The 22,266-nt window shown below is 57.7% G+C and overlaps 2 protein-coding genes across 2 annotated transcripts; one reads left to right on the top strand and one right to left on the bottom strand.

Annotated features, from left to right (window-relative positions):
• Nucleotides 1-2,228: 2,228 nt before the first annotated feature.
• On the top strand, nucleotides 2,229-7,083 carry CBX8 (chromobox 8). The gene is made up of 5 exons (XM_019735748.2): nucleotides 2,229-2,395; nucleotides 2,788-2,831; nucleotides 3,016-3,081; nucleotides 3,206-3,272; nucleotides 3,728-7,083. The coding sequence occupies exons 1-5, from the start codon at nucleotides 2,327-2,329 to the stop codon at nucleotides 4,607-4,609; spliced, it is 1,128 nt and encodes a 375-aa protein (XP_019591307.2). The 5' UTR covers nucleotides 2,229-2,326; the 3' UTR covers nucleotides 4,610-7,083.
• Nucleotides 7,084-11,747: 4,664 nt separating this feature from the next.
• Nucleotides 11,748-19,972, bottom strand: CBX2 (chromobox 2). Its single transcript, XM_019735747.2, has 5 exons — nucleotides 19,826-19,972; nucleotides 19,706-19,749; nucleotides 18,584-18,649; nucleotides 16,249-16,354; nucleotides 11,748-14,924 (listed from the first exon to the last, which is right to left on the bottom strand). The coding sequence occupies exons 1-5, from the start codon at nucleotides 19,895-19,897 to the stop codon at nucleotides 13,611-13,613; spliced, it is 1,602 nt and encodes a 533-aa protein (XP_019591306.2). The 5' UTR covers nucleotides 19,898-19,972; the 3' UTR covers nucleotides 11,748-13,610.
• Between the last annotated feature and the right edge of the window lie 2,294 nt (nucleotides 19,973-22,266).

The raw sequence follows: 22,266 nt of genomic DNA, 5'->3' as shown, positions 1-22,266 counted from the left end.
GGTCCTCAGCCCGCTCCGGGCCGGCGCCCTCCCTCCGGCCTCTGAGGTGGCCCTGGAGCCTCCCCGAGGAGCTTGGGCGGCTGGTGCGGGGTTGGGCAGCCCTGGAGCCATCGCCCACCGGCAGCGGATTCCAAGAGGGGGCGGGCGGGGTGTGCAAAGCGACCCGGGCCCAGGGCGGAGGGTGGGCTTTCTCTGGGCGGGGAAACCAGACACTTATAGGCGGCTGAGACCGACTTTATTTTTACTGCCCAAACTGTTGGAAAGTATTTAAGCTTAAACAGAAACAGCTGTATCGCTGGCACCGGCCAACGAAACTATTTGTTACCGGGAATGACTTTTTATGATTAAGGACGCGGCCGTCGGCGGCCTCTCGCGGGCGGCCGGCGCGAGTGGCCGGGGCGATCTGGGCGTCGCCAGCTCGCTGTTCGTTAAGACAGAACGGGCAGAGATGAGACTGTTCACCCAGTTCCCACCTTGTAAAGTTTGGGAGCGAGGCCAAAACCTGGAACCCGCGTTTCCAGGAGCGGGGGCGGGGAGTGAGAGAGAAGGTGGGCCCAGCGCCGCGCTTGTCCCGCAGGTCCAGTACCGCGCCTCCCCGCCTCCCCGCCGCCCGCCGCGCACCTAACTTTGGACAGGAGTCCCGTTTTCCGCTCTGGGCTTCCTGCTCCTTCGAGTTAGACTCCTTGGTTCGCGTTCGCGCGCTGTCTCTTTTTCTCCCACCCCATTTTTCGCCAAGGGAAACCGCTACCAGTCGAGTTTCTCGCCGATGTTTTAGCTAAATCTTGGGAGTGGGTGCTGTGACTTGCAGCTTAGGCGGTAAGAGAAAAGGGTCGGGGAGGTCTGGGCCCGGACCTTAGCTGCTTTCCCCGCCTCCGCCCCAGCCACAGGTCATCGCGCGCTGAGCAAGAGTTTGTGCGCACGCGAGGCATCCGCAGCCCGGCCCTGGCCCCCTTTCCTGGACCCCACCATCTTCGCCCGTGAGCCCCTCTCTTTCAACTCGCACTGGACCCGGCGACGCCCCCGCCACTTCCCGCTCCGCGTTTTCTCCTCAACTGTCTGCCGCGCACGTCGGGAAGAGCCGTGGACAGGAAGTGCGTGGCTCAGGCCCCGCAGGTCACCTGGGTCCGGGGGGAGCGGAACGCACCCCTAGCCGCGCGCCCCAGCCCCAGCCCAGCTCCAGGCTCTGCCTTGGTTGTGGTCTACGTCCTCCCCTAATACACCCAGGCACGGGTCAGGGGGCGGCTGGGCCGGGCCTGGCGGGGACGAGCAGCGCAGGCTGGAGGCAGGGGCAGGTGGCTACGGGCATCGGGGTCGGGTCGGGAAAGCAGGAGCAAGGCGCGCGACGTCCCCTTCGGGGTCCCGGGGCGCGGGAATGCTCGGGCTTGAACAGCGGGTCCCCACTTGGTCTGCATTCGGCTTCCGAGTTGGGATCGAGCGTTCGAGCCCAGGCCGGCTCGCAGGGCCGGGAGGGTGGCCGAGGGCAGGGCTGGGCGACAGGAGGAGACATAGGCACATTGATTTGTTAGCAGGATGGGGCTAGCGGCGGCGGGGGAGGCCGTTGCTATGGAGACCGAGGGTCGGGTGTGCGGCTCTGAGGGAGGGGGCCGGGAAGGGGAGCGGGCGTGGGGCGCGTCGCCGGCTCCCCGGGTTCGGGCGCGGCCAGCGGCGCCCCAGCACCTGTGCATTGTGCATTGTGCCGCGCGGGAGGAGGGGGGGAGGGGCTCCAGTCTGGGCAGTGGGGGTGGGGCGGGTCGGGGTCTGCCGAGGGGGCGGGGCCTGGCTGACACCGCCGCGGGGGTCCCAGCGAAAGCTGTGGGGGACGTTGAGTACTGGAGGGACTACTTGGCGGCGGGGGAGGGGGCCAAGGCGAGGACACAGAGCGGACGGCCCCCCTTGCCAGCCCCGCAGACTGACAGCAGCCGGACCGCCCTCCCTACGACGTCACTTCCGTCTGAGGCCCCCACCCCCTCGCGCTCTGTCTCTAGAGTCGCCTCGGACTCCGCCCCCTGGCGATTGGAACGCGGGTCACGTAGCAACGCGGGGGAGAAAGGGAGAGGGGCGTGGCCCGGAGCTTGCCCAATCAGCGCACGGGGAAGCAGGCCCTGTCCGCTCGGCTTTAGCAACGTCGTTAGCAACACGTGGGGCGGGAGGAAGCGCTGGGCGGGAGCGGAGGAGGGAGCCGAGAGCTGGAGGGGGGCGGGGAGCGAGCGGGCGCGCGGGAGGGGGAGGAGAACTGACGTCAGCGGGAGAGTATTATGGTCTGTCGTGCGCTGGCTGCTGCTTTTCTGCTCCTGGAAGCGGCCAAGGGGGGAAGCGGCGAGTCAACATGGAGCTTTCAGCGGTGGGGGAGCGGGTGTTCGCGGCCGAAGCCCTCCTGAAACGGCGCATACGGAAAGTAGGTGCCCCCGGGCCTTGGGCCGAGGCCTGCCGAGCCCTCCCCTCCCGGCTCGGGTTCCCTCCCCCTACTGCAGCCCAGCTTCCCTTCCCCCAGGTCCCAGCAGCGGCCGCGGCCGTGGCGGCGGCGGCGGCGGCGGCTCTGAGCTCAAACGCTTTCCTTAGACTTGCAGCGATGCACAGATTGCATGGGTGGGGGGCGGGGTGGGGGGATGAATGCGGGTGCATGCACTTTGTGCAGCATTTCGTGCAGGGTGTGATGCAGTGGGCGCGTGCCTTTTGCAATGGGATTTCGCGCATTCATTTGGTGCATGCATTTTTTTGCATGTATTTCTTGTGTCCTCGTCATGCATTTCTCCCCGTGCACACACATTTTCCCCTTTGCATCCGCAGGGACGCATGGAATACCTCGTGAAATGGAAGGGCTGGTCGCAGAAGTAAGTAGGTTACATGCAATTCTCAACCCAGACTGTTATTTGGGAGGGTTCTTTCTTCCTCTTTCCCACCTTACATTGAAATGCAATACAATGCAACAAGAAAAGTTACAGACATATACACACACACCCGCTGCTCTTTTCCTGTTCCTGGGTCTGACTCCCACTTCTTCCTGATTCCCTCTAGGTACAGCACCTGGGAACCTGAGGAAAACATCCTGGATGCTCGCCTGCTCGCAGCCTTTGAGGAAAGGTACAGGCCCATCCAAGCCTCAGCTTCTCACTTAGGAACACGGAGGATGGCTTCTCTCCAGCCTGGACTGGAGTCCCATCAGGTTCTTTACTCACACCCCCTTTTCCCTCCCTCCTTTCTCTAGGGAACGAGAGATGGAGCTCTATGGCCCCAAAAAGCGAGGTCCCAAGCCCAAAACCTTCCTCCTCAAGGTAGGATGGCATTGTCCGATGGTGGCAGCAATATTGTTGTATCAGTCTGGGGGGAAGAGGGCCCTGAGGGCTTGTGAACCAATAGGGTGTCCACACACTTTGCCTATTTATAATCTAGGAGGGAGCCCCCAGACAGGCTATCACCAGGTCAGTGGCAATGGCCAAGGGGTGTCTTGGGGGAGGCTTAACCCCTCTAGAACTACTATCTCCCCCCCAGCCATCCCAAATAGACATATATAATCAAATACAAGAAGCTTGCTTGCCACACATGGCTGCTTCCAGACAAATCCTCTCTCTCACTCTTCACCCAGACTGCTACCCCTAAGCCCCACCCCCAGCCATATAGAAATTCTGAGGCATCAGAAGGTGAAGCTGGGAGGCCAGGGCTGGAAGAGGGGTCCTGGGGGGGATGGGCAGGGTCCTGCTCCACTCTGATGCCCCCTTCTCTCCTGCAGGCCCAGGCCAAAGCAAAGGCCAAAACTTACGAGTTCCGAAGTGACTCTGCCCGTGGCATCCGGATCCCTTACCCTGGCCGCTCACCTCAGGACCTGGCATCTACTTCCCGGGCCCGGGAGGGCCTTCGGAACATGGGTCTGTCCCCACCAGGGAGCAGCAGCAGCACCAGCAGCACCTGCCGAGTTGAGCCTCCTCGGGACCGGGACAGGGACCGGGACCGGGACCGGGACAGGGACCGGGAGCGAGAACGGGGTGCCAGCCGCGTGGATGACAAGCCCAGCTCGCCAAGCGACAGTTCCAAGAAGCGAGGCCCCAAGCCCCGGAAGGAGCTCCTAGACCCCTCGCAGAGGCCCTTGGGAGAACCCAGTGATGGCCTGGGAGATTACCTCAAGAACAGGAAGCTAGAGGACACCTCTTCTGGAGCAGGAAAGTTCCCAGCAGGCCACAGTGTGATCCAGCTGGCCCGAAGGCAGGACTCGGACCTGGCACAGTGCGGCGTGGCCAGCCCCAGCCCAGCTGAGGCCACAAGCAAGCTGGCTGTGGACACCTTTCCTGCCAGGGTCATAAAGCACAGGGCCGCTTTCCTGGAGGCCAAAGGCCAGAGTGCTCTGGACCCTGGTGGCCCCCGGGTCCGGCATGGCTCAGGCACTCCTGGCTCTATGGGAGGCTTGTATCGGGACATGGGGGCTCAGGGGGGAAGGCCCTCCCTCATCGCCCGGATTCCAGTGGCCAGAATCCTGGGAGATCCAGAAGAAGAGTCCTGGAGTCCTTCTCTGACCAACCTGGAGAAGGTGGTGGTCACCGATGTGACCTCAAACTTTTTGACCGTCACCATTAAGGAAAGTAACACGGACCAAGGCTTTTTTAAAGAGAAAAGATGAATTGTTGGGTGGGTGAGGACAAGAGAGCAGGAGAGAGAGTGAGAGTGAAAACTTGGCATAATGCATTTTATTTTTGGGTGGGAGGCGGCCTTCTGGCTGGTCCCCTCCCTAACCACACAGCCCGCCCCTTCATTCCCCCTTCCTCCCCCTCAGTTTTGGTTGGAAGATTATCTCTAGAGTTATATTTTCTATTAGATGTAAATATCTTATTTAAGAAAAAATATCTAAATATATATATTTCAACTCTTGAAGTTGTTTTATTTAACAAGGAGAGAGACAGACTCTGTGGTTTAGTTGGGGCAGACAGGCTGAATTGGGGCAGGAGGGGCCCCTCAGCCACCCAGGGCACTAGGGAGGTTGGGGACCTGGGTACTGGGCCTCTGATAGTGTCTGGAGGGACTCAGCTGGCCCATCTCTCCCCTCCTCCCTTTTCCCACAGCCCCACGGCAGACCCCTGGAACCAAGGCAGGACCCGGATTTTTTCTCTCTTCCCATTGGCCGGCTAGGCCAGCAAAAGGTTGGCTCCCCAATCAGAAAAAAAGGGGGTGGGGTCAGCCTGGTTTTCTTTATCCTATTTTTTTTTTTTTTTTTAAGATTAAGAAGTCTGTTAGGGGAAAAAAAGTATTAACTTGAATCACTTTTTTTGTGTGTGATGAAGGTAAAAAGTCGCGGGTGGGTGGGGAGCAGCAAATTTCCCCCCAGGACCACACCAGGAAATGCACTTTACCGGAGATGTGTGTGTTATACACGCAGATCAGATCGTGTGTGTCATGTGGATAGAATCTCCCGGTTCCCTCGATTCCTTTCCTTACTCCACCGAAAGAAAAGAAATACAGCGAATCTGTTTACATTCCCGAAATGCCAGGATAAATTGGGAGGATTGCGTGTCGGTGCCCAGAGTTGGAGACAGTTGTTTTACAAGAAAAGTGTTTGGGGGTGGACCTTTCCTTTCGCGTCCTCTAGCTTCGCCAGGAGAAAAGACGGTGGCCCCCACCTCCCAGGAAGAGTTGGACTCGCCTCCCTCCCTCGCGGAGGGCGGGCCGCCAGCTCTCGGATGGACGCACGGCCAGACAGGCCCACTCTGAGGACCCACGGAGGGAGGCGCGGCGGCGGGCGTGGCTGGGAGTGGGGACTTCGCACCCAGGCCCTGGCCGCGGCCTGGCTGCGAGTGAGGTGGAGGGTCTGGGCCCTGGCCTGGGAGTCGGGCAGGACTCGCATCTCAACGGGGCGAGGGGAAGGAGGGGCGAGGCGAGGTTTTCATCCAAGAATGCGTATCAGAACTTTTGCGTTTTTCTCCCCCCTTCTTAAAAGCAAAAGCTATAATTTATAGGCCTTTTCGATTCGCGGAGTGTTCTCTATTTGAACTCGACATTCAGACTCCGCCAAACGGGGAGGGAGGGGCGGGAGTTGGACAAGAGACGGCCGCGGCTGGGGAGGCCGTGCGCGGCGGCGGGTCCCGGGACGCCCCCACCCCGGCGGGCTCGTGACCACGCTGCGCTCCAAGGACGCCGAACGCGCTCCCCTCTTTTGACTCAAAAGCACAAATCTGCCCCCCACCCTTCGAGGACTGAGCCTGTGGCCTCCCCGCCCTCCCGCGTCCTTAAAGGGCCAGCGGAAATCCAACTTACTGCTCGTCGAGGGAGGGGTGTGGGGGCCCTGCGAGCTGGAGGAAGCACAGACTCCGGGCGAACGAGGCTGGGAGCCGGGGCTAAGGGGGTAACTTCTCAATGTGGGGAGGACAAGGAGGGAACCCCAGCCTTGTCCTCCTCACGCCCTGTATTCCCACCTCCCGCTTGTCAGCCTCTCTCCTCCAGACTTGCTTGCCTTTAAAGGGGGTGAAAACAGAGGGAAACGGTGTACTACGTGATTTTGTTTGTTTTTGAATATTAAATTGCGCCTATAAAGAGAAGCCCCAGGAACGGGGATTTTTATCTGCTCACATTTGTAAAATTGGTATTTTAGAGTTTGTATAAAGAAGCGCCGTTGACTCAGTGTATCTATTTAAACGTCGACGCTATTTTCAGATGAAACTTCTTTGAAGGGACCTGTCTGTTACCAAGTGGATGGTAACGTGGGGGACACATGTCTTTACCTGGCTGACGCCTGCCCTCCTTCCCTTCCTCCCTCCAGGCTGACTTCGCCCCTTCCCTCCGACCTTCCTCCGGCCAGCCTGGTTCTGCCCTCACAGCCCCTCTGTCCTGCCGTCTGTCCGTGGCCGTGCCTGTGTCTCCTTCACTCGCTCTTGCGACGCTGACCTGGGGGGTGGGTGGGCAGGGGCGGGGGCGTCTGGCTGGGAGTCTGCAACCGCGCGGATGTGTGCGTGTTGGGTTTATTTAATTCTAAGATTTGTACAAATCTTGAATCGATCTCCGCCTCAGCTCAAGAGTGAAGCTTCGGTACCTATCTTTTGCGGTCGTGAATGTCTGTATCCAATACCGCTTTTTACGTGTTTAAATATATACTTTGTAAATAGAGACGTGTCTCGGTTTCATTCCTTTTTTTTTTTTTTTGGTCTCCCCTGGAGCGAGGGATGAAGCGCCCATGGAGGGCAGGACCCGTCCTTCCTCTCTCCTTACCCACGCATCCCCCCACTCTCGTCCCCATCAGCCCTGGAGGATCCCACCCTCAAAGGCCCTTCCCAACTGGGGATAACTCCAACTAAGGGGAGAGAGAGGTGAGCTTGGGAGGGAGCGGGTATGTCCCTCCTTATCTCCTGGGGGGAGATCGTAGCTTTCCAAACCTACCGACTATACTTTTCTGGGACCGGGCAGAACTCGGGGACCCGGGGAGGATGGGCACGACCTCTGTGTTTCCCTTTCTTCTGGCGTGTCTCCCACAGCGTGCCTCACCTCCAGGCCCGACGTCGCTGGTCCCCTAGGTCTTGGAGCCTCGCAGCCGTGTCCCCTGGGTGTTCCGGCCTGCTCCCAGTACCGTCGTGGGACGCGCACCCCAGACCCACCTAGCCTTGCCAGCGCTCCCCGAAATGCAGCGCCTCGCGCCTATTGATTGAGGAATTGAATTCGCGGGTATTGCTAGGCAACTGACTGCTTGGAGCCGGCGCAGAGCGAGCTGATGTGATTAGTGAACCAGGAGCTGCGGCGGCGCAGCCCCGCGCCCCCCGCCAGCCCCCACAGCCTCTCTGTCCCAGGTCTTGGGGGTGGGCAGAACCTCCAACGCTGGGCGAGGCACGGTCTGGGGAACAACAGAGAGCAGGGCGGAGGTGGGGGGTTCTGGGCCCTTCCTGGCCCAAGGCTTTGTAGCAGTGGGGGCGGGGTCGTGAAGCCAGCACAGGAAAGCCGCCCTCGGGACCCCCAAAGAGGCCATCGCACTGAACCTAATTCCACCTCCATGTCCCACGTCGCCCCGCGGAGAAGCCGGGATCTAGGCGCACTGGCAGAGCCCGAAGGGAGGGGCCGGGGCACGCGTTCTCCCGCACATCTCCTGCCCTTGGCCAACAAATCACGACCCCGCCCTTGGCGGAGCTCTTCCTGCCTCCTTCCCCCAGTTCTGTGACCTGCGTGGGAGGACCCAAGAGGGAGGGAGCAGCGCAGCTTCGGGTCAAGGAGTGCCCTACAGACTTGAGGGGCCTGCGCCCGCTGCAGACAACATCAGTGGGCGGGAGTGGAGGGGGATGGCCAGGCGAGGGTCGCAGACGGCGATCAAGCCTCCAAGCTAGGGCCCTGCCTTTCGGCCGGGACCCTCTCCTGTGTCGGCCTCCCGTGTGTTGGGGCTGCGCAGTGGGCTTGTGGTTAGGGATATGGCCCGGCGCCGACTCTGCCCCCTTTCCCGGGTTGTCTGGCCACCACCAACCTTGGCTTTGACCAGGAGATGCTTCTGCGGGTTTCCGTTCCCTGGGCAGATTCTCCGGGAAAGCGACCAGGTGTGGAGGCCCGGGCCTCAGTGCCGCCTCCCGCCCGGGCGGGTCCCCTGCGTCCCGAGGGCAGGGCAGGCTTGTGCAGCCGCCGCCAGAGTGGAGCCTGGCCCAGCACACACACTGGTTGAACTGGAATATTTAAGACTTCTGAGAGCGTCGGGTTGTGTCCCTTTTACTGTTCCTTTGATGCCTACAACGCACAGGTCCTAGTCCAGGCTCTGCGCTGTGCGCCAGAGACCCGACGGCTAACAGTCCTGCCTTAGTACTTTGGGCGCTGGTACTCTTTCTTCTTACCGCAAAGTCGTCCAGATCTAGAGGAGGACCCGGACCCAGCTGGAATCCGAGATCTGGGCGCTCAGTGCTTGTCGGGGCTCCATGGCAGGCGTCCAGCGTCGGGGGCTTGGACATGGGGAAAGAGGGTGTGGACTGGGGCCAGGGCATTCCTCCGGAGACTTCGGAAACGGCGGCTGCTGGGGGCCGCTTGGAGCCGTCGGGGTGCGGGCGGGTCGTGCAATTCGGTTCCTGCGGGCAGCTCAGAGCCCCAGGTGGGGAACTTTCCCGGCGCGTCCAAAGCGCCAGCGGCCAGCACTTGGCGGGACGCGCGCGCCCTCTAGAGGCAATGGCCTCAGCCCCTCTCCCTGTGGCCCATCCCCTCCCGAGAGGGCTGATGCCTTTCTGGGTCCCGAAAGGAGCGGGGAACGCTTCCTCTCCTCTTCTCAAGAGCACGCTAGAGTGTGCACCGTGGGAGCCCTCCCTACGGCCAGGCCCTTCAAGCCACGAGGATGAAGGGGAGGGAGCCGGTGTCCAGCCTGCGGGATCCGCGTCTGGGAGCCTGGATGCACCGGTCATGTCAGGAGCCTTCCGAATGGATCCGGCAGCTCCGGGCTCCGGGCTGAGCCCTCCAGCCGGGTCGGGCACCGGCAGCCCAGCCTATTCTTCTGGGAAGGCGGTGGATTAGGCAATCAGATCAGCTGCGCAGAAAACTAACAAAGGCCGCTGTGGACCAGGGCCCGCACCCGTTTGGCCCAGGCACTGTAGAAATGACTCCCAGGAAAGCCTGGCTCGCCCCCCGGGGTGGCAGCGCCCGCTCCAGCTGCACCAGGCTGCTCCTTCCTGGCCGTCCTCAACCCCTTTCTGCAGTTCTCAAAAGCCCCAGGACAGAAGGCTAGGGTTGTCCCTGCCCGCCTTCTCCAAAACAAAACAGCTTCAGCCTCTCAGGCGCAACAGAAGAAAACGTGCCAGCAGTCTTCCCCGCAAGAATCTGATTTCAAATTCACAGGCCTTTCCTGGAGCCAGGTAGAGCTGGGGTTGCATTTCTAGCTGCAATGGGAACCTCCTCCTGAGCTAAAACAGTCAGGCCTTCACCCCAACTAGCCTTCCAACGAGGGGCAGTCCACACCTAGGCCCAGCTCCGCTTCACTTCAAACGGAGCTTGATTCTCCCCAGGATGAAATTTATGAATAAATTCATGCTGAGGGTGATGCCAACCCTGAAGGGCCTGGGAGGTTACTTAGGAAGCAATCGTCTCTTTATGGTGAGCCAGGGGTGAGGAGTCACAGCAGCCCCGCTGACTCCAAGCTTCTGTCCTTGTAGCAGCTCCCCAGCAATCTTCCATCTCTGTCATTTTAAAGTGTTACCACGTGGTGGATTCAAGGGGTTGGGTAGCTTTCCAACAGTTTGGGCTCTGGGGGGGAGGGGAGGTTGGGTTGTTTTAACCTGAAGTCTTTGGGAGATGTCTCAAAGTGAATTTACGATGTAGTGCAGCGTCCCTGGATGCCAGTAGCAACAACTCACTCCTGCCCCATGTGACAACTAGAACTGTCTCCAGACATTGCCAAGTCACCCTCTTTGTGAACTGCTGGTATAGGGGCTCACTTCTATAATCAACCCCACCCCTTTGCTTAGAAAAAAACCCTTCACCCCGTGAAAGTGGCTAAGCCTTTCCCAAAGCCTTTGATTTTTCATTCTCAGATTCAGTCCGATTCCATCCATGTCCAGAGTATTTTGAATCAAGAAAGTGAAAGAAGGCAACCGGGTGGCTCAGTTGGTTAGAGTCCAAGCTCTGAACAACAGGGTTGCCGGTTCGATTCCCACATGGGCCAGTGAGCTGCGCCCTCCACAACTAGATTGAAGATAATGAGCTGCCGCCGAGCTTCTGGAGGGGCAGCTGGATGGCTCAGTTGGTTAGAGCGCTCTCAACAAGGTTGCCTGTTTGACTTCCGCATGGGATGGTGGGCTGTGCCCCCTGCAATTAAAGATTGAAAATGGCGACTGGACTTGGAGCTGAGCTGCGCCCTCCACAACTAGACTGAAGGACAATGACTTGGAGCTGATGGGCCTTGGAGAAACACACTGTTCCCCAATAAAAATTTTTTAAAAAGTGAGAGGGAAGAGACCTGTTTCCAGGGACCACTCACGACATACACCAGGCTGACAAGTTAAAAAAATATTTATTGATATACTAAAAGTTAACAAACGGACAAAGATTGGACGCATTAGCTAACGTCTTTCCCCTGCAAAATAAATTAACATCAGTCTAAAAAAAATCTGCAACCTACTGCTAGTGTTAGTTTTCCAAAAATACTAGAAAACCCACAGAAGTTTTAGGTGCACATGAGCAAAAATCTGGTCATCTAGGCACTACATCTCCCCTCCTCCCACCCTCTTCCCCCAAGCATAGTGGGCTTCCTGGGGGAAGCACTTCCTTTAACTGGTCCTGACTGAAGTTGGGGGCTGGGCTGCTGCCCCGTTTCAACAAAGATCTTAAGTTTCCCAGAGTAATAACATATCCACTTTTGTTCTCTTTTAAGAAAGCAAACAAACAGCCACAGTTTAAAGCAATTAGAAGTGGCATACATGAATGATTTGGCTTTTTTTTTTTTTAATTAAAAAACACAAATCATGCCAGTGATTGGCACTGGTCCAAAGCTCTGGTCCTTCCCCAAAGTTTTCTCCTAATGAAACCTCTAGGCCCAGATCCCTTAGTCAGGTCAGAATTTTTGAGTGCACCAAAACAAAGCAACACTCTTTTTGGTACCAAAAAATATATAAAAATGCCAAACCCTTTAAAGAGGACAGACTGGCCACTTCTTCCTATTTATTATGGAAGCAAACAGAAAGACACGACAGGATTAAAACACCCGTTCATTATACATTGTGACGCATTCCATGCAGTCAGGTAGGTCGGAACCCCTGTGGAACAGAGAAGCAAGGAATCTCATCGGACGTATGACTGATGGCTGAACACACGAGCGCACACACACATAGCAGCAAATAAAAAATACTAATTTTATTTATTGGTAAACACGACCAACTCTGAGCACCTGGTCCAACTCCAGCGAAGGCTGTCACACCTGCACACGCACCCACATAAACACAAACTGCTTGGAGTCACAAACAAGAAAAAACGTAACAGCCAGAAGTGGCTGGAGTAAGGTGTTTGCAGATTCAAACTTTGGGATTGAAATAGCTGGTAAACAGAAAGGCACCAAGTTGGGGTTGGAGACCTGGCTGCTGGGGGTGTCAGGTCAGCCCACAGTGCCCGGAAGCCCAGGGTCGCCCCATAGGCTTGGAGGGGAGCTGCTGTAGGCCTGGCTTTGCAGCCTCTAAGGCAGCGCGGAGCCTCTCAGGAAAGGAAGGCTGTCAGCTCCCCTCTAGTGGGGGGGAAGGCCCAGGGGAAGCTGGAGCCAGTGGCCCAGTATGCTGGGTCCCTTTCTTTCAGGCTATGCAGTGAGCTGGATGCTTGCTCCCTGCCGAGACAGCGGAGGGTGTGTCTCCCCTCTAGTTCCCACTTTCCAGTTTCTGCCTGGTTGTCTGGGACTCCAAGCCCTCAAGTCTGCCAAGGTGGGCACCATTCCTGTTGCATCTGGATGTCCCTCGGAGGTCCTGGATACGGCTGTCCCCAAAGGCACAAAGGCTGAAATTGTTTTGGCTACACAAGACCGTGTCGTCCTATTTGGCATGGAGGGTTAGGGGCTGCCACAGGCCCAGGCGGCAGGAACCGTAGCCTCCTCCATAAGTCTGGGCTCTTCCCTGCACTCAGGCTTTGGGGATTAAGGAAGAGCCCCACATCTACTGGTTGACTTTAACCAATAACTGAAACGAGAAAGGGAACCCCCAAACCCTTTTCTTTTTGGCATCACGAAGACCCAGTGACCCCATGTGCTGCCCCACCTCTGCCCCGTAAGTTCTGATGCTGCTCAGGAGCCCGTCAGGCCGCGAGCTCCCAATTCCGCCACCTGAGGGGGGCAGCTGGGTGAGCAGATGCAGCCTTTCTGGGGGCTCTCTGCCAGGAGGGCCACTAGGATTCTGTCCCATTTCCCAAATGGTACAGCTTGCCAGCTGGGAAGAACATGGAACCCCCGAAGTGGGAGGATTGTCATGGAAAGGTGGTGCCACCTCCATGGGTGGGAACTGCAGCCCAGCCCCTACACAGCGGCAGGCAGCCTGCAGGGTGGGTGGACCCCCTTCCAGCACCTGCCCTCACTCACTGCTACCTTCCTCGGGTGCTGGGGACAGCCTACGGGGCCAGGGTTAGGATTGAGGCAGTCCTTGCACAGGCCAGCAGAAAGGAGGGCAGCTAGCGCCGTACCCTTCTCCTTCTGCTCCCCAAAACTCAGAGGCTCTTCAGGTGCAACAGTGCTGGGACTTGCCCCTTCCAGCCCAACAATGGGGGCTGCAGTTGTCTCTCCCACCTACCCCGCCAATACACTTTCTCTCGCCACCACTGGGCAGGAACAGCCAAGCTGGATCCGGAGAAGCTCCCTCCTTTGACCTGCATCGCAGGGAAATCGGGAGGAAAGCAGCCCACCACCATCATCACAGGCAGTTCAGACGGTCGGCTCCAGCCACAGGTGGTGGCCCCGACTTCCTGAGGCCAACAGGAAGCGAAGGGAAGCGAAGGCCCAGAGGTAGGAACAGGGCCCAGCCCGGCCCTGGCGAGGCATCAAGGTACTGCCCTGGCCCGATGGCACAGGCCAGGCTGGGGTCCGGGAGCAGGCCTGCCAAGCCTGCCCTCGAAGGCGGCCACCTGGCCCCTGCAGAGGATTTGGGGCGTGGGTCACTTATGGGAGCCAAAGCAGAGCCAGAGAAGGGCAGGGGTGGCCCTGGCAGTGGCGGTGGCGGCGGTCAGTAATGCCTGAGGTTGAAGAAGCCCACGCTGGTGGGGGACTCCTTCACCGTGACTGTGATGAGGTTGGCAGTGACATCGGTGACGAAGACATGCTCAATGAGGCTCCGGGGAGGCTTCCAGTCCTGGCTGGTCTGCACAGACACTGATGGGTTCTGCTCGGTGCCGGCTGGCGAAGCTGAGTCGGGGTCCGAGTCGGAGCTGCTGTTCTCCTCGCCGGTGCTCATCTCCGACAGCACGGCCACCTTGCGCCCGTCTCCTGGGGCCCCAGGGCCCAGCTCCTGCCCTCCGACGGCTGCACTGCCCTTGACACAGTCCCTCTTGCCTGCAGGAGTGGGCAGAGTTGCCGCCCTGGAAGCCAGCTTCTCATTCTTGCTGGTGTTGGATAGCATGCCAGGCCCGCTCCCCCCGGTGAGGCCAGTCCCAGCACCTTTCCCAGTGCCGGGCATGGTGGCAGGGACACTCTTGGTGGCTGTGGCATGGCGGGCGACCATGCCCACCCCAGGTGTGCCATTCTTGACACTCTGTAAGTCCAGGACCTGGAGACTCAGCTCCTGAGTGGGTGCAGGCTGGGGGCCCAGGCAACCGGCAGGGACTCTGCTGCTGCTGTGGACGTGTGGGGGGCCCCCTGCGCTCCCCACTTTCTGCTCCACAGCGCTGCTGCTGGGGGCCTTTGGGACTTTGCTTCCTGGGGGGCTTACCCCCAGCTCCCCCTTCTGCGTCCTCACCTTGAGATCCAGACCGAGGCTGCACTTGCTGGCGGTCTGGGCCTTGAGTGCCAGTCGGCTGGCAGCCTGGGCCTGGCTCTGGCTCATTCTGTTCATATAGTGCACGATGGAGCTCTGCCAGCTGATGCCACCACGGCTGGGGCTGCCAGCCATGCCCTTCATCAGGCTGGCCAGGTTCTCTGGCGTGGCCATGGTGCTGGGGCCACCACAGGCCTCCTTGGCATGGGCCTTCAGGGCGGCCAGGCCGGCCACAGGGGCACTGAGTGGAGGGGGCAGCTTGCTGGCCGGTGCCCCCAGGTCCTTCCGGGCCGTCTTTAGCACCCTGGCCAGGCTCACGGGTCTCCGGGCTGCCTTTTGGTCCGGGGGCAGGGGCTTGCGGCCCCGCTTTTTCCGGATGGGGTCCTTCAGTTCTGGCTTGGCTACCAGGATCTGCGCCTTCTTCTGAGGCACTGGGTGGGTCTCACGGCCCCGGGGACCCCTCTTGGCATCTAAGTCACTGTCATCCTCTTCATCTGAGGAAGAGGACGAGGACGAGGATGATGTGGAGGAGCTGCTAGATTTGCATTTGGAGGGGGTGTCAGGTTCCTGCAAAGACAAAGGGAAAGGGTCACCACTTCTACGGCCTGGTCCCCAGGGTCCAGTGTCAGATGCCTTGAAGCCAGCACCTCCTGTGGCTTCCAGATTAGAGGCGGCCAGGAGGGAGCGATTTCTCACTGTCTTGTCCCAGAAAGGATGTACAAGGTCCTAATGAGGTTCCATGAAATGGTTAAAAGTAGGAAAACAACAACAAACGGGGTTCATAAAACAAACACACCGTCACCCCCGGGTGCTATTAGCTTTCAAGGGGGACACAAGCTTAGCTCCAGCTCCCAGCAGACAACGTTCAGAGCAGCACAAGTCACGCATCTCGTAAGGTCAGGAGTCAAAAGAGCAGCACGCACAAGAGCTGTGGAACCGAAAGCAAGGGGGCACCTTGCCTCAATCTCCCCACTTCCAAATCTGACCCCTTCAGAACCTTCCAGTACACAGGGAAAAAACCCCACGTCCTCCCGTCTTCTGGGTGTCACCCCAAATACTAAATACACCTTCTATTTCTCAGGCGCCGTGTTGCCTGAAGGGTCAGCATTTTAAAAGGTACACTTCAGGGAGACAGAGCGAACAGTCACACCCGTGCCACAAAGCTTGCCTGCGTGAACTGGGGACAACGGAATCAAACCTGGAGTCTCAGGTCCCCCAACTCGTCACCCCAGCTGACGCGAGCCTGAGCTGTAGGGCTGGCCAGTGCCACCAGTCAACGCAAACACCCCACGTTCTCCTGCAGCCCCCACCATCTTGTTTGAAACTAAGCTCTCGAAGACAAAATGTGGCCGGTGCAGACTAGCCGACAAGACCAAACGCAGGATTCCCACAACCTCCTGGAAGGGTAGTTTTATATGACCACGCTCTTAGCCACAGCGTGTGGCGCCAGGCCCCCGAGAAAGGAGCCAGGCACACCCGAGACTGAAGACCTCATACCCCATCTTGCCTCTGAACTACTGCAGGAGGCGGGGTGCTGCCACAAAGCCCAAGTGTGTGTGTGTACCTGTGGGCTGCCCAGGCAGCTGCGGTCTACCTGTCAAACCTATGCACGCTTCCTGTTCTTTTCTGTTCCCCATAAGCCACTAGGGGTAAAAGAGCAATGGTCAGCAGTCAAGCCTGAGCTGCTCTCCAGTAGACAGGAGTGCAGAAGGGGTGTCAAAGGAATAGGAAACCCACTGAGGAGGGGACTCTGTTGTCCCCGCTGGCGGAGGCCTGAGTGGCAGCAAGGAAGGAGGCCAGCCAAGGTCTCACTTTCCAAAGCTCTCAACCCTCCCACCTTCAGCTTCCACTCTGGAAGGTAAGCAGCCAAATCGGGGCATCAGCCACTCACCTTGAGCTTGGAGTGGCGGCTACAGGAGGACATCACCGTGTGTTTCCTCGGCCTGCCCCTGGGCCGCTTGCCTCTTTTCCGGTTCTGCACCTCCTTCTCCTGTTCCCTGAAGACAATCACCAATCAGGGTCACGGACCCTCCCTCCTGCCACACAGAACCCCATGGCTTCCAACACCCCCGACACTCAAGCCCAGCCCATGGTAGCTTATCATCAGTTTCACTGCAATAACATATCCTGTTAATTAACACATCCCAGGCGGAGGCCCAGACCCCCTTCTCTGGAAAAAAAAATGGGTCAAAAATACCTATGCATCCATCTATGTCACTTGCACTGGGCAAAGACAAGTCACAGAAATCCAAGCAAAGCTAGGAAACATACAGTCTCCCAGGTTTCTCCGACACCACCGAAAACGACCCAGTGCTAATCCAAGGCCACTTTCTGTGGGCAGAACGTTCTGTGGGAATATCAGAATGCCCCTAGGAGTCTTTGTGGGCACATGGCCCAACCCCCCACTTCAAATCAGAGTCCAGGGTAGGGAGGCAAGGCCCACTGTCCCCAGTGCCACCCTCCATCACCCACACAAAATCCCACAGGTCCAAGCATAGGGGAAGCAAGGGCTCCAGGCCCGTTCCACTCCAGTACCCCAACTCCCATTTCTCTCACTTTCTTTTGTCTAAGATGTCTGTTCCTGCACTCTGCTCCAGATGAAGTGTGAGGTGCGATCGTGAAGTGGCTGGGCCTCAGAGCCCACACCACCTGCAGGACACTTTTAACAGCCCCCATGACTTGGGGTCATGGAGCCAAGAGAAGGCCTCCAGCCCACCCCAGAGAAAGGTTGTGCTTCACGCTACGCCCTGGGAAAGAGGAGCTATCTGGAGAAGGTTCCCGGTAATTAAAACGGGCAAACAACACCTCGTTGGGGCCTGGAAGGTGCTCTCTTAAAGAACCCAATTAGTACAACCAGACAGAGCTCTCCCTCCAAAGCAGCCCGACCTGCCTCCTAGGATAAGAGCATCTCATGGGTCCCCTCCCCCCAGTCCCCTGTACCTGAGGGCTCTTAACCTCAGACTTCTTACAAAGGCCATGTCCCCATGCCAAGCAAATAACTGCCAGCTCCCAGGGGGATCTTTCTGGTTTATGGGGGGAAGTAGATCAACCACCTTCCCAGGTTTCTCTCCCCCAGGATGTAATCCAGACCACCCGCTGGCTTCAACTCCTGCGCCTTGCAGATATTCACCAACCCCACTTCTCATGTTGCACTACAACCCAAAGTGAAGGTAGGAGCACGCGCTATCTCATGTCAGGACCCCGCCCCAAGGCTCACAAGGACGAGTTATGAATTAAGTAGCTGCCAGTATGGTTCCTGAGCAGCATTTCCAAGGCTCTGGGACAAACCCTACATTCTCTCACCCTGCCCAAAGCCCACCTTTGCTTTCTCCCCATCATCACTGTCCCTCTGAGAATACCCAAAATGTCCAGCTAGGGTGAAGAAGCAGTAGACATAACTTGAGTTACCAGAGAACAAGCTGGCCAGATTGACCCCAGCGGGGCAGCTTTTGAGCAGCTAATTTCTCTGTCCCTATCAATAGGGCAATGCCCAGCCAAGTGCCCACACCTCCTCCGCCCAGTGTGCTCTGGCACAGCGCTCCTGGACTCTCGTGCCCAGATGGGGGGCTCATCCATCCCCCATCCCATCCTTCTCCCCCGGAATCTCAAGGAGGCCTCTCTCTGAACCCAAGTCTCCTACCTAAAAATAGAAATGACATCTAGAATTACAGAAGCAAGTTCAGATGGAGACTGGCCAGGGGCCCCCTGCAGCTCACTCAGCACCATCAGTTCTGCAGCCCAGAGAAAACTGTGTTGTTCTTGGTACAGATGCACCATAACAGGCCGAACTTTGTGCCGTGCCCAGCTCCCTCTCTGAGCCTTCTCTTGCTCAACAGCACCCTCGCGCAGGGCCAGGTCTGCATTTTTATGGCAAACCTGCCATCCTAGTTTTTATTAGGCTTGCTTACAAACAGAAAACGCCAAGAGAACCCAGAAAATTTCATGAAGGAATCGAGAAGGTTCATTTTGTCAAGTCTGGCTGTCAGAAAGACCAAAGCAGCACTCAGTGACTCCTTAGGTCCAGACACAGCACTGGCCAAACGGATGGGACGGGATGGGGGGAACCCATCTGGGACCTCAAAGCCTGCTCCACCTTCACACAGCCATGGGGACGTCACCGGAGGCCCTGGTGACAGCCCAAGCCCTGGACCCTGCATGACTGTGTGACAGGCCATCGCCTGCCCGGCACATCCTCCCCCCTCAGACACGAGCTGTAAGTTTCTCACTTCTTCTGGAAGGCCAGGAGCAGCCGTGGGTCCAGGATATTTTCCTCTGGCTCCCAGCTGTTGTGTCTGGAAAAGCAAAGTGCAGGTCGGTAGTAAAAGAGCAAGGGGCAACGGGCTACTTCAGAAAGCCAGTCCCTGCTGATGGCAAGGGCACTGGGTTGCGGGGCAGTCCCACAAGGTCACTCGTGCCCAGGATGAGGTCCCATTCACTCCAAGAGACTGTAGCCCCTGAAGCCCGCACCCTATCTTTAAACCCAAAGGAAAACCACCACCTCAAACCCCTCCCTCCCCCCCAATTAACACGCGGCCTCAGGAGGAATCGACAGTCACCCTCAGGGAGAAAAACAAATCCCAACAAAATGTTAAGTGGTACAGGGAAGCCCCCAAACCCTGGCCCGGAGCCAGCGAGGGAAGGGAAGGCTGTCCAGGATGCGGGGGGGGAGGGGGGGGGCGGGCCGCGAAGGGCACCGAAACGCAGCCCAAACAGTAAGAACAATGTGGCTGGCGCCCAAGCGAGCGCGGGCCGGGGCACCGGGAGGGGAAAGCAAAGAAAGAAAAGTAGGGTCCGGGAAGAAAGGGGAAACGGGTCTGTGCGAGCGACTGTAAACAGAGCCCCCTCCGGGGATGCAAGTCCCCTCCCTTCCATTAAAAAAAAAAAGAAAGAAAAAAGAAAGCCCTACATTCATCAATAGAAAGCTCAGGTTACAGCGGGGGAAATATGGACAAGAGGAGGGGGGCTCGTGTCCGCGGGGAGGGCTGAGGCGGGGCGGGGGCGCATGCAACAAATGGGCGCGGGAGGAGCGCGCCGCGCAGGAGCGAAGCGGACCGCGCGCTAGGAAAAGAGGCCCAGGGCGCCGAAGCGGGGCTAGGCAGCGACCCGAGGGGGTTCCCGGGGGAGGCCGCCTGGCCCCGCACTTCTAGGGCTTGAAAACAAAGGGCAGCTCTGCGCAGCCTGGGCGCCCCGTCCCCGCAGAGCCGGAGGAGCCCTCGGGGATCCCGCGAACTTCCCGCGCTGTACGCAGACGACCCCCACCCAGACGCTGCGGCCGAGGGTCCTCCCTCCCCCCCCCCGGGCCGAGGGACGCCGGTAGGAAGGCAGGAGCCGCATTGTTGGGGACTCACTTGGAGGACCAGCCGCGCCACTTGACCAGGTACTCCAGCTTGCCCTGCGGGGAGAGAAAAGGCGCGTGAGCCGGGGCTGGCGGGCGCGGGGCGAGCCGGGGTGGGCCAGATCGCACGCACCTTGCGGAGACGCTTGCTCAGGATGCACTCAGCGGCGAAAACCTGCTCGCCCACGCTGCTCAGCTCCTCCATGCTGCCGCGCGCCCGCCCGCCGACCGCGGCGCCCGCCGCTTCCCGCACCTCCGCGGCCGCCGCGCACAAAGCGCCGCCCCCGCCCGCGGAGGGCCCGCCCCGCGCACGCGCACCGCCGCCACGGCCCCCCAGCGCCTTGCGCTCTGGTCCGTCCCCGCCCCCGACGGGCCGCCCAATCCAGCGCTGGCCAATGAGCGCGCGGGGGCGGGGCGTGGGGCGGAGCGCGCATTGTTCACGGAGGACTCGGCCTCGCGCCCGGGAATGGGGTGTCAGCGCTAGGTCCTGGGTTGAACTGGGGTGCCGGCCGGATGCGGGGGTTCCCGGGCGCCGGGGTGGTCCTACGCGGGGAGTAGGGAGGCACCTCGCGACTTCGGACCTGGGGAGTCGCCCGCCGAATCCCGCTTGGCCCCCAGGGCGCGCTCGGCCTCCTCCGAACTTCGTTTTCCGGGCCAAAAGCCATTGTTCTGGCCCGAAAGGGGAAGTTGGGACGGAGCGAGGCGGCCGCTTCCTGCCCCCGCCTCCGAGGGGCGCTGCTTCGGGGCGCGCCGGACTCTATCGCCCTCCGTCTTTTTGAATTTGGTTTCCCTCGATCTCGGGCACTCGACCTATTTTGCGCGGGAGCAAAAGGGCTGGGGGTTGGGGAAGGAATGGAAGACAAAGTACTGGAGGGAGATGGGGGGTTGGGGGGCTGGTGGGCAGCAAAATCCGAGCAGCCCAGCTTTTCCCTCCAAAGGCGAGAGAGGAAAATGCATCAATTGAAAACGCGAACTGCTCCGTGTTCTTACTTTTAGTTATGAAGAGTGGAACCCAAGTCCCGAAGTTTTAGGGCACACGTAGGGAGGAAAGGAACTGCACTTTTTAATTTGTTTCACGATTTTGATGAAATGAATGTGGGGGGGGTGGGAGCAAGATTTGAGGCGGTGTTTCTAACCTAGTACTTAGTAATTCATTAATGGACCCGCCAGGATTTGGAAATCTATATACTTTGGATCAATTGCACGCGGCAGAAAGGAAACGACCTCGTTGAGAAGTGGGGTGGCCTGGAATACTCTCTGGGGTCCTAGGTGGCTGGCTACCCTTTCATTTTCTGCTGTTAAGATCCGTGTTCCATTGAACAGTTTCCCCCTTAAGTCCTTTAGATCTTGAAAGTGAGGAAGTCAAACGCGTAATAAAGGAGATAAACATTAGCCTTAACTTTATTCGCATCGATACAATTTAACTCAATGAAAATTCATTTTCTGGTTTTGTGTCTTCCTTGAACGCAGCTGCACAGTACTCTCTGTTAAGCAAATCAAAAAGTCGTTTTTTGTTGCAGGAGACTGTTTCAATGTAATTTTGATCATTAAAACCATATTTATAAAGGATTCTGCTGGAGAAATGTATTTTGTTGTTTTAACAGAAAGGCCTACTATAGGAAATTCAGAACTGCAGGAGCCCATCTTTCCATTGCTGGCATGTTTTTCAGTTTTTTCGGTTAAATCGGTTACATTCATCTGATACCCTGGAGAAAACTTGGGTAACGTTTGCAAACTCTGGTACTGTTTGCAAAGGAGGTGGGAATAGTGAAGATTCACGGGGGGTGGGGGTAGGGGGAAATGATTGCTCACTTGGGGGGGGGGGGCAGCCCAGAACCCTTGTTTTGGGATAAAACCTGCTCTGCTGGGGTGGAGAGAACGACTAACAATCTCTCTCCAGCTCTTTTGTGTTCCCATTTTGTGGAACTAGGCAGTCTATTGTGGGGCTGAGGCCAAAGGTGTATTTATTGTAATGGGACAAGAAGCTGGATCAGCTTCAACTCACGTTTCCTTGCAGAATTCATCTTGGGTGTGAGGTTTTTGCCCTGGAAGTTTCCAGTTTCCTCTTGGTGATATATGGTATCCTGGATACTTGCTCATTTTTTTTTTTTTTAAAGAAAAGAATTCTTTCTTCCCCTAAGAAATAAATTTGTCGAGAATTTGATACTAACCCACTGGGGGGAAAAAATCAGTTTCTTGGGAATTTTAATGCACATATCGTCTATCCAACTATGAGTACCCAGTTTGAGTAAAATAATGTTTAGATAATTTATTTGGAGAAACAAATGTGACAGATTTGCGTAGAATTAAATTATCAGGTAAATAGGGTGAAGGTATGATCCAGAACTTGTGAGGTGTTCCTTAAAAAGAAAGCTGGAAGTAGGCAGAAGCGAGGAATAACTCCAGCTAAATAATTGTGTCAAAACCTTGGGGATAAAGCAGATTCTGTCTTCCGTTTTGATTGTCACATGTAAGAATGATTAGGACAACTCAGAACAATTATTTTCTACTTCACTTACCCAATAACTACTCAGCATTTGTTGTTATCTGGGCACGACTAGATATCGGATGGAG

The sequence above is a fragment of the Rhinolophus sinicus genome, linkage group LG15, assembly GCF_036562045.2.
Source record: "Rhinolophus sinicus isolate RSC01 linkage group LG15, ASM3656204v1, whole genome shotgun sequence".
NCBI classification, from domain to species: Eukaryota; Metazoa; Chordata; class Mammalia; order Chiroptera; family Rhinolophidae; genus Rhinolophus; species Rhinolophus sinicus.
The sequence above is the reverse complement of the archived record's forward strand: the minus strand, read 5'-3'. Positions and strand labels throughout refer to the sequence as shown.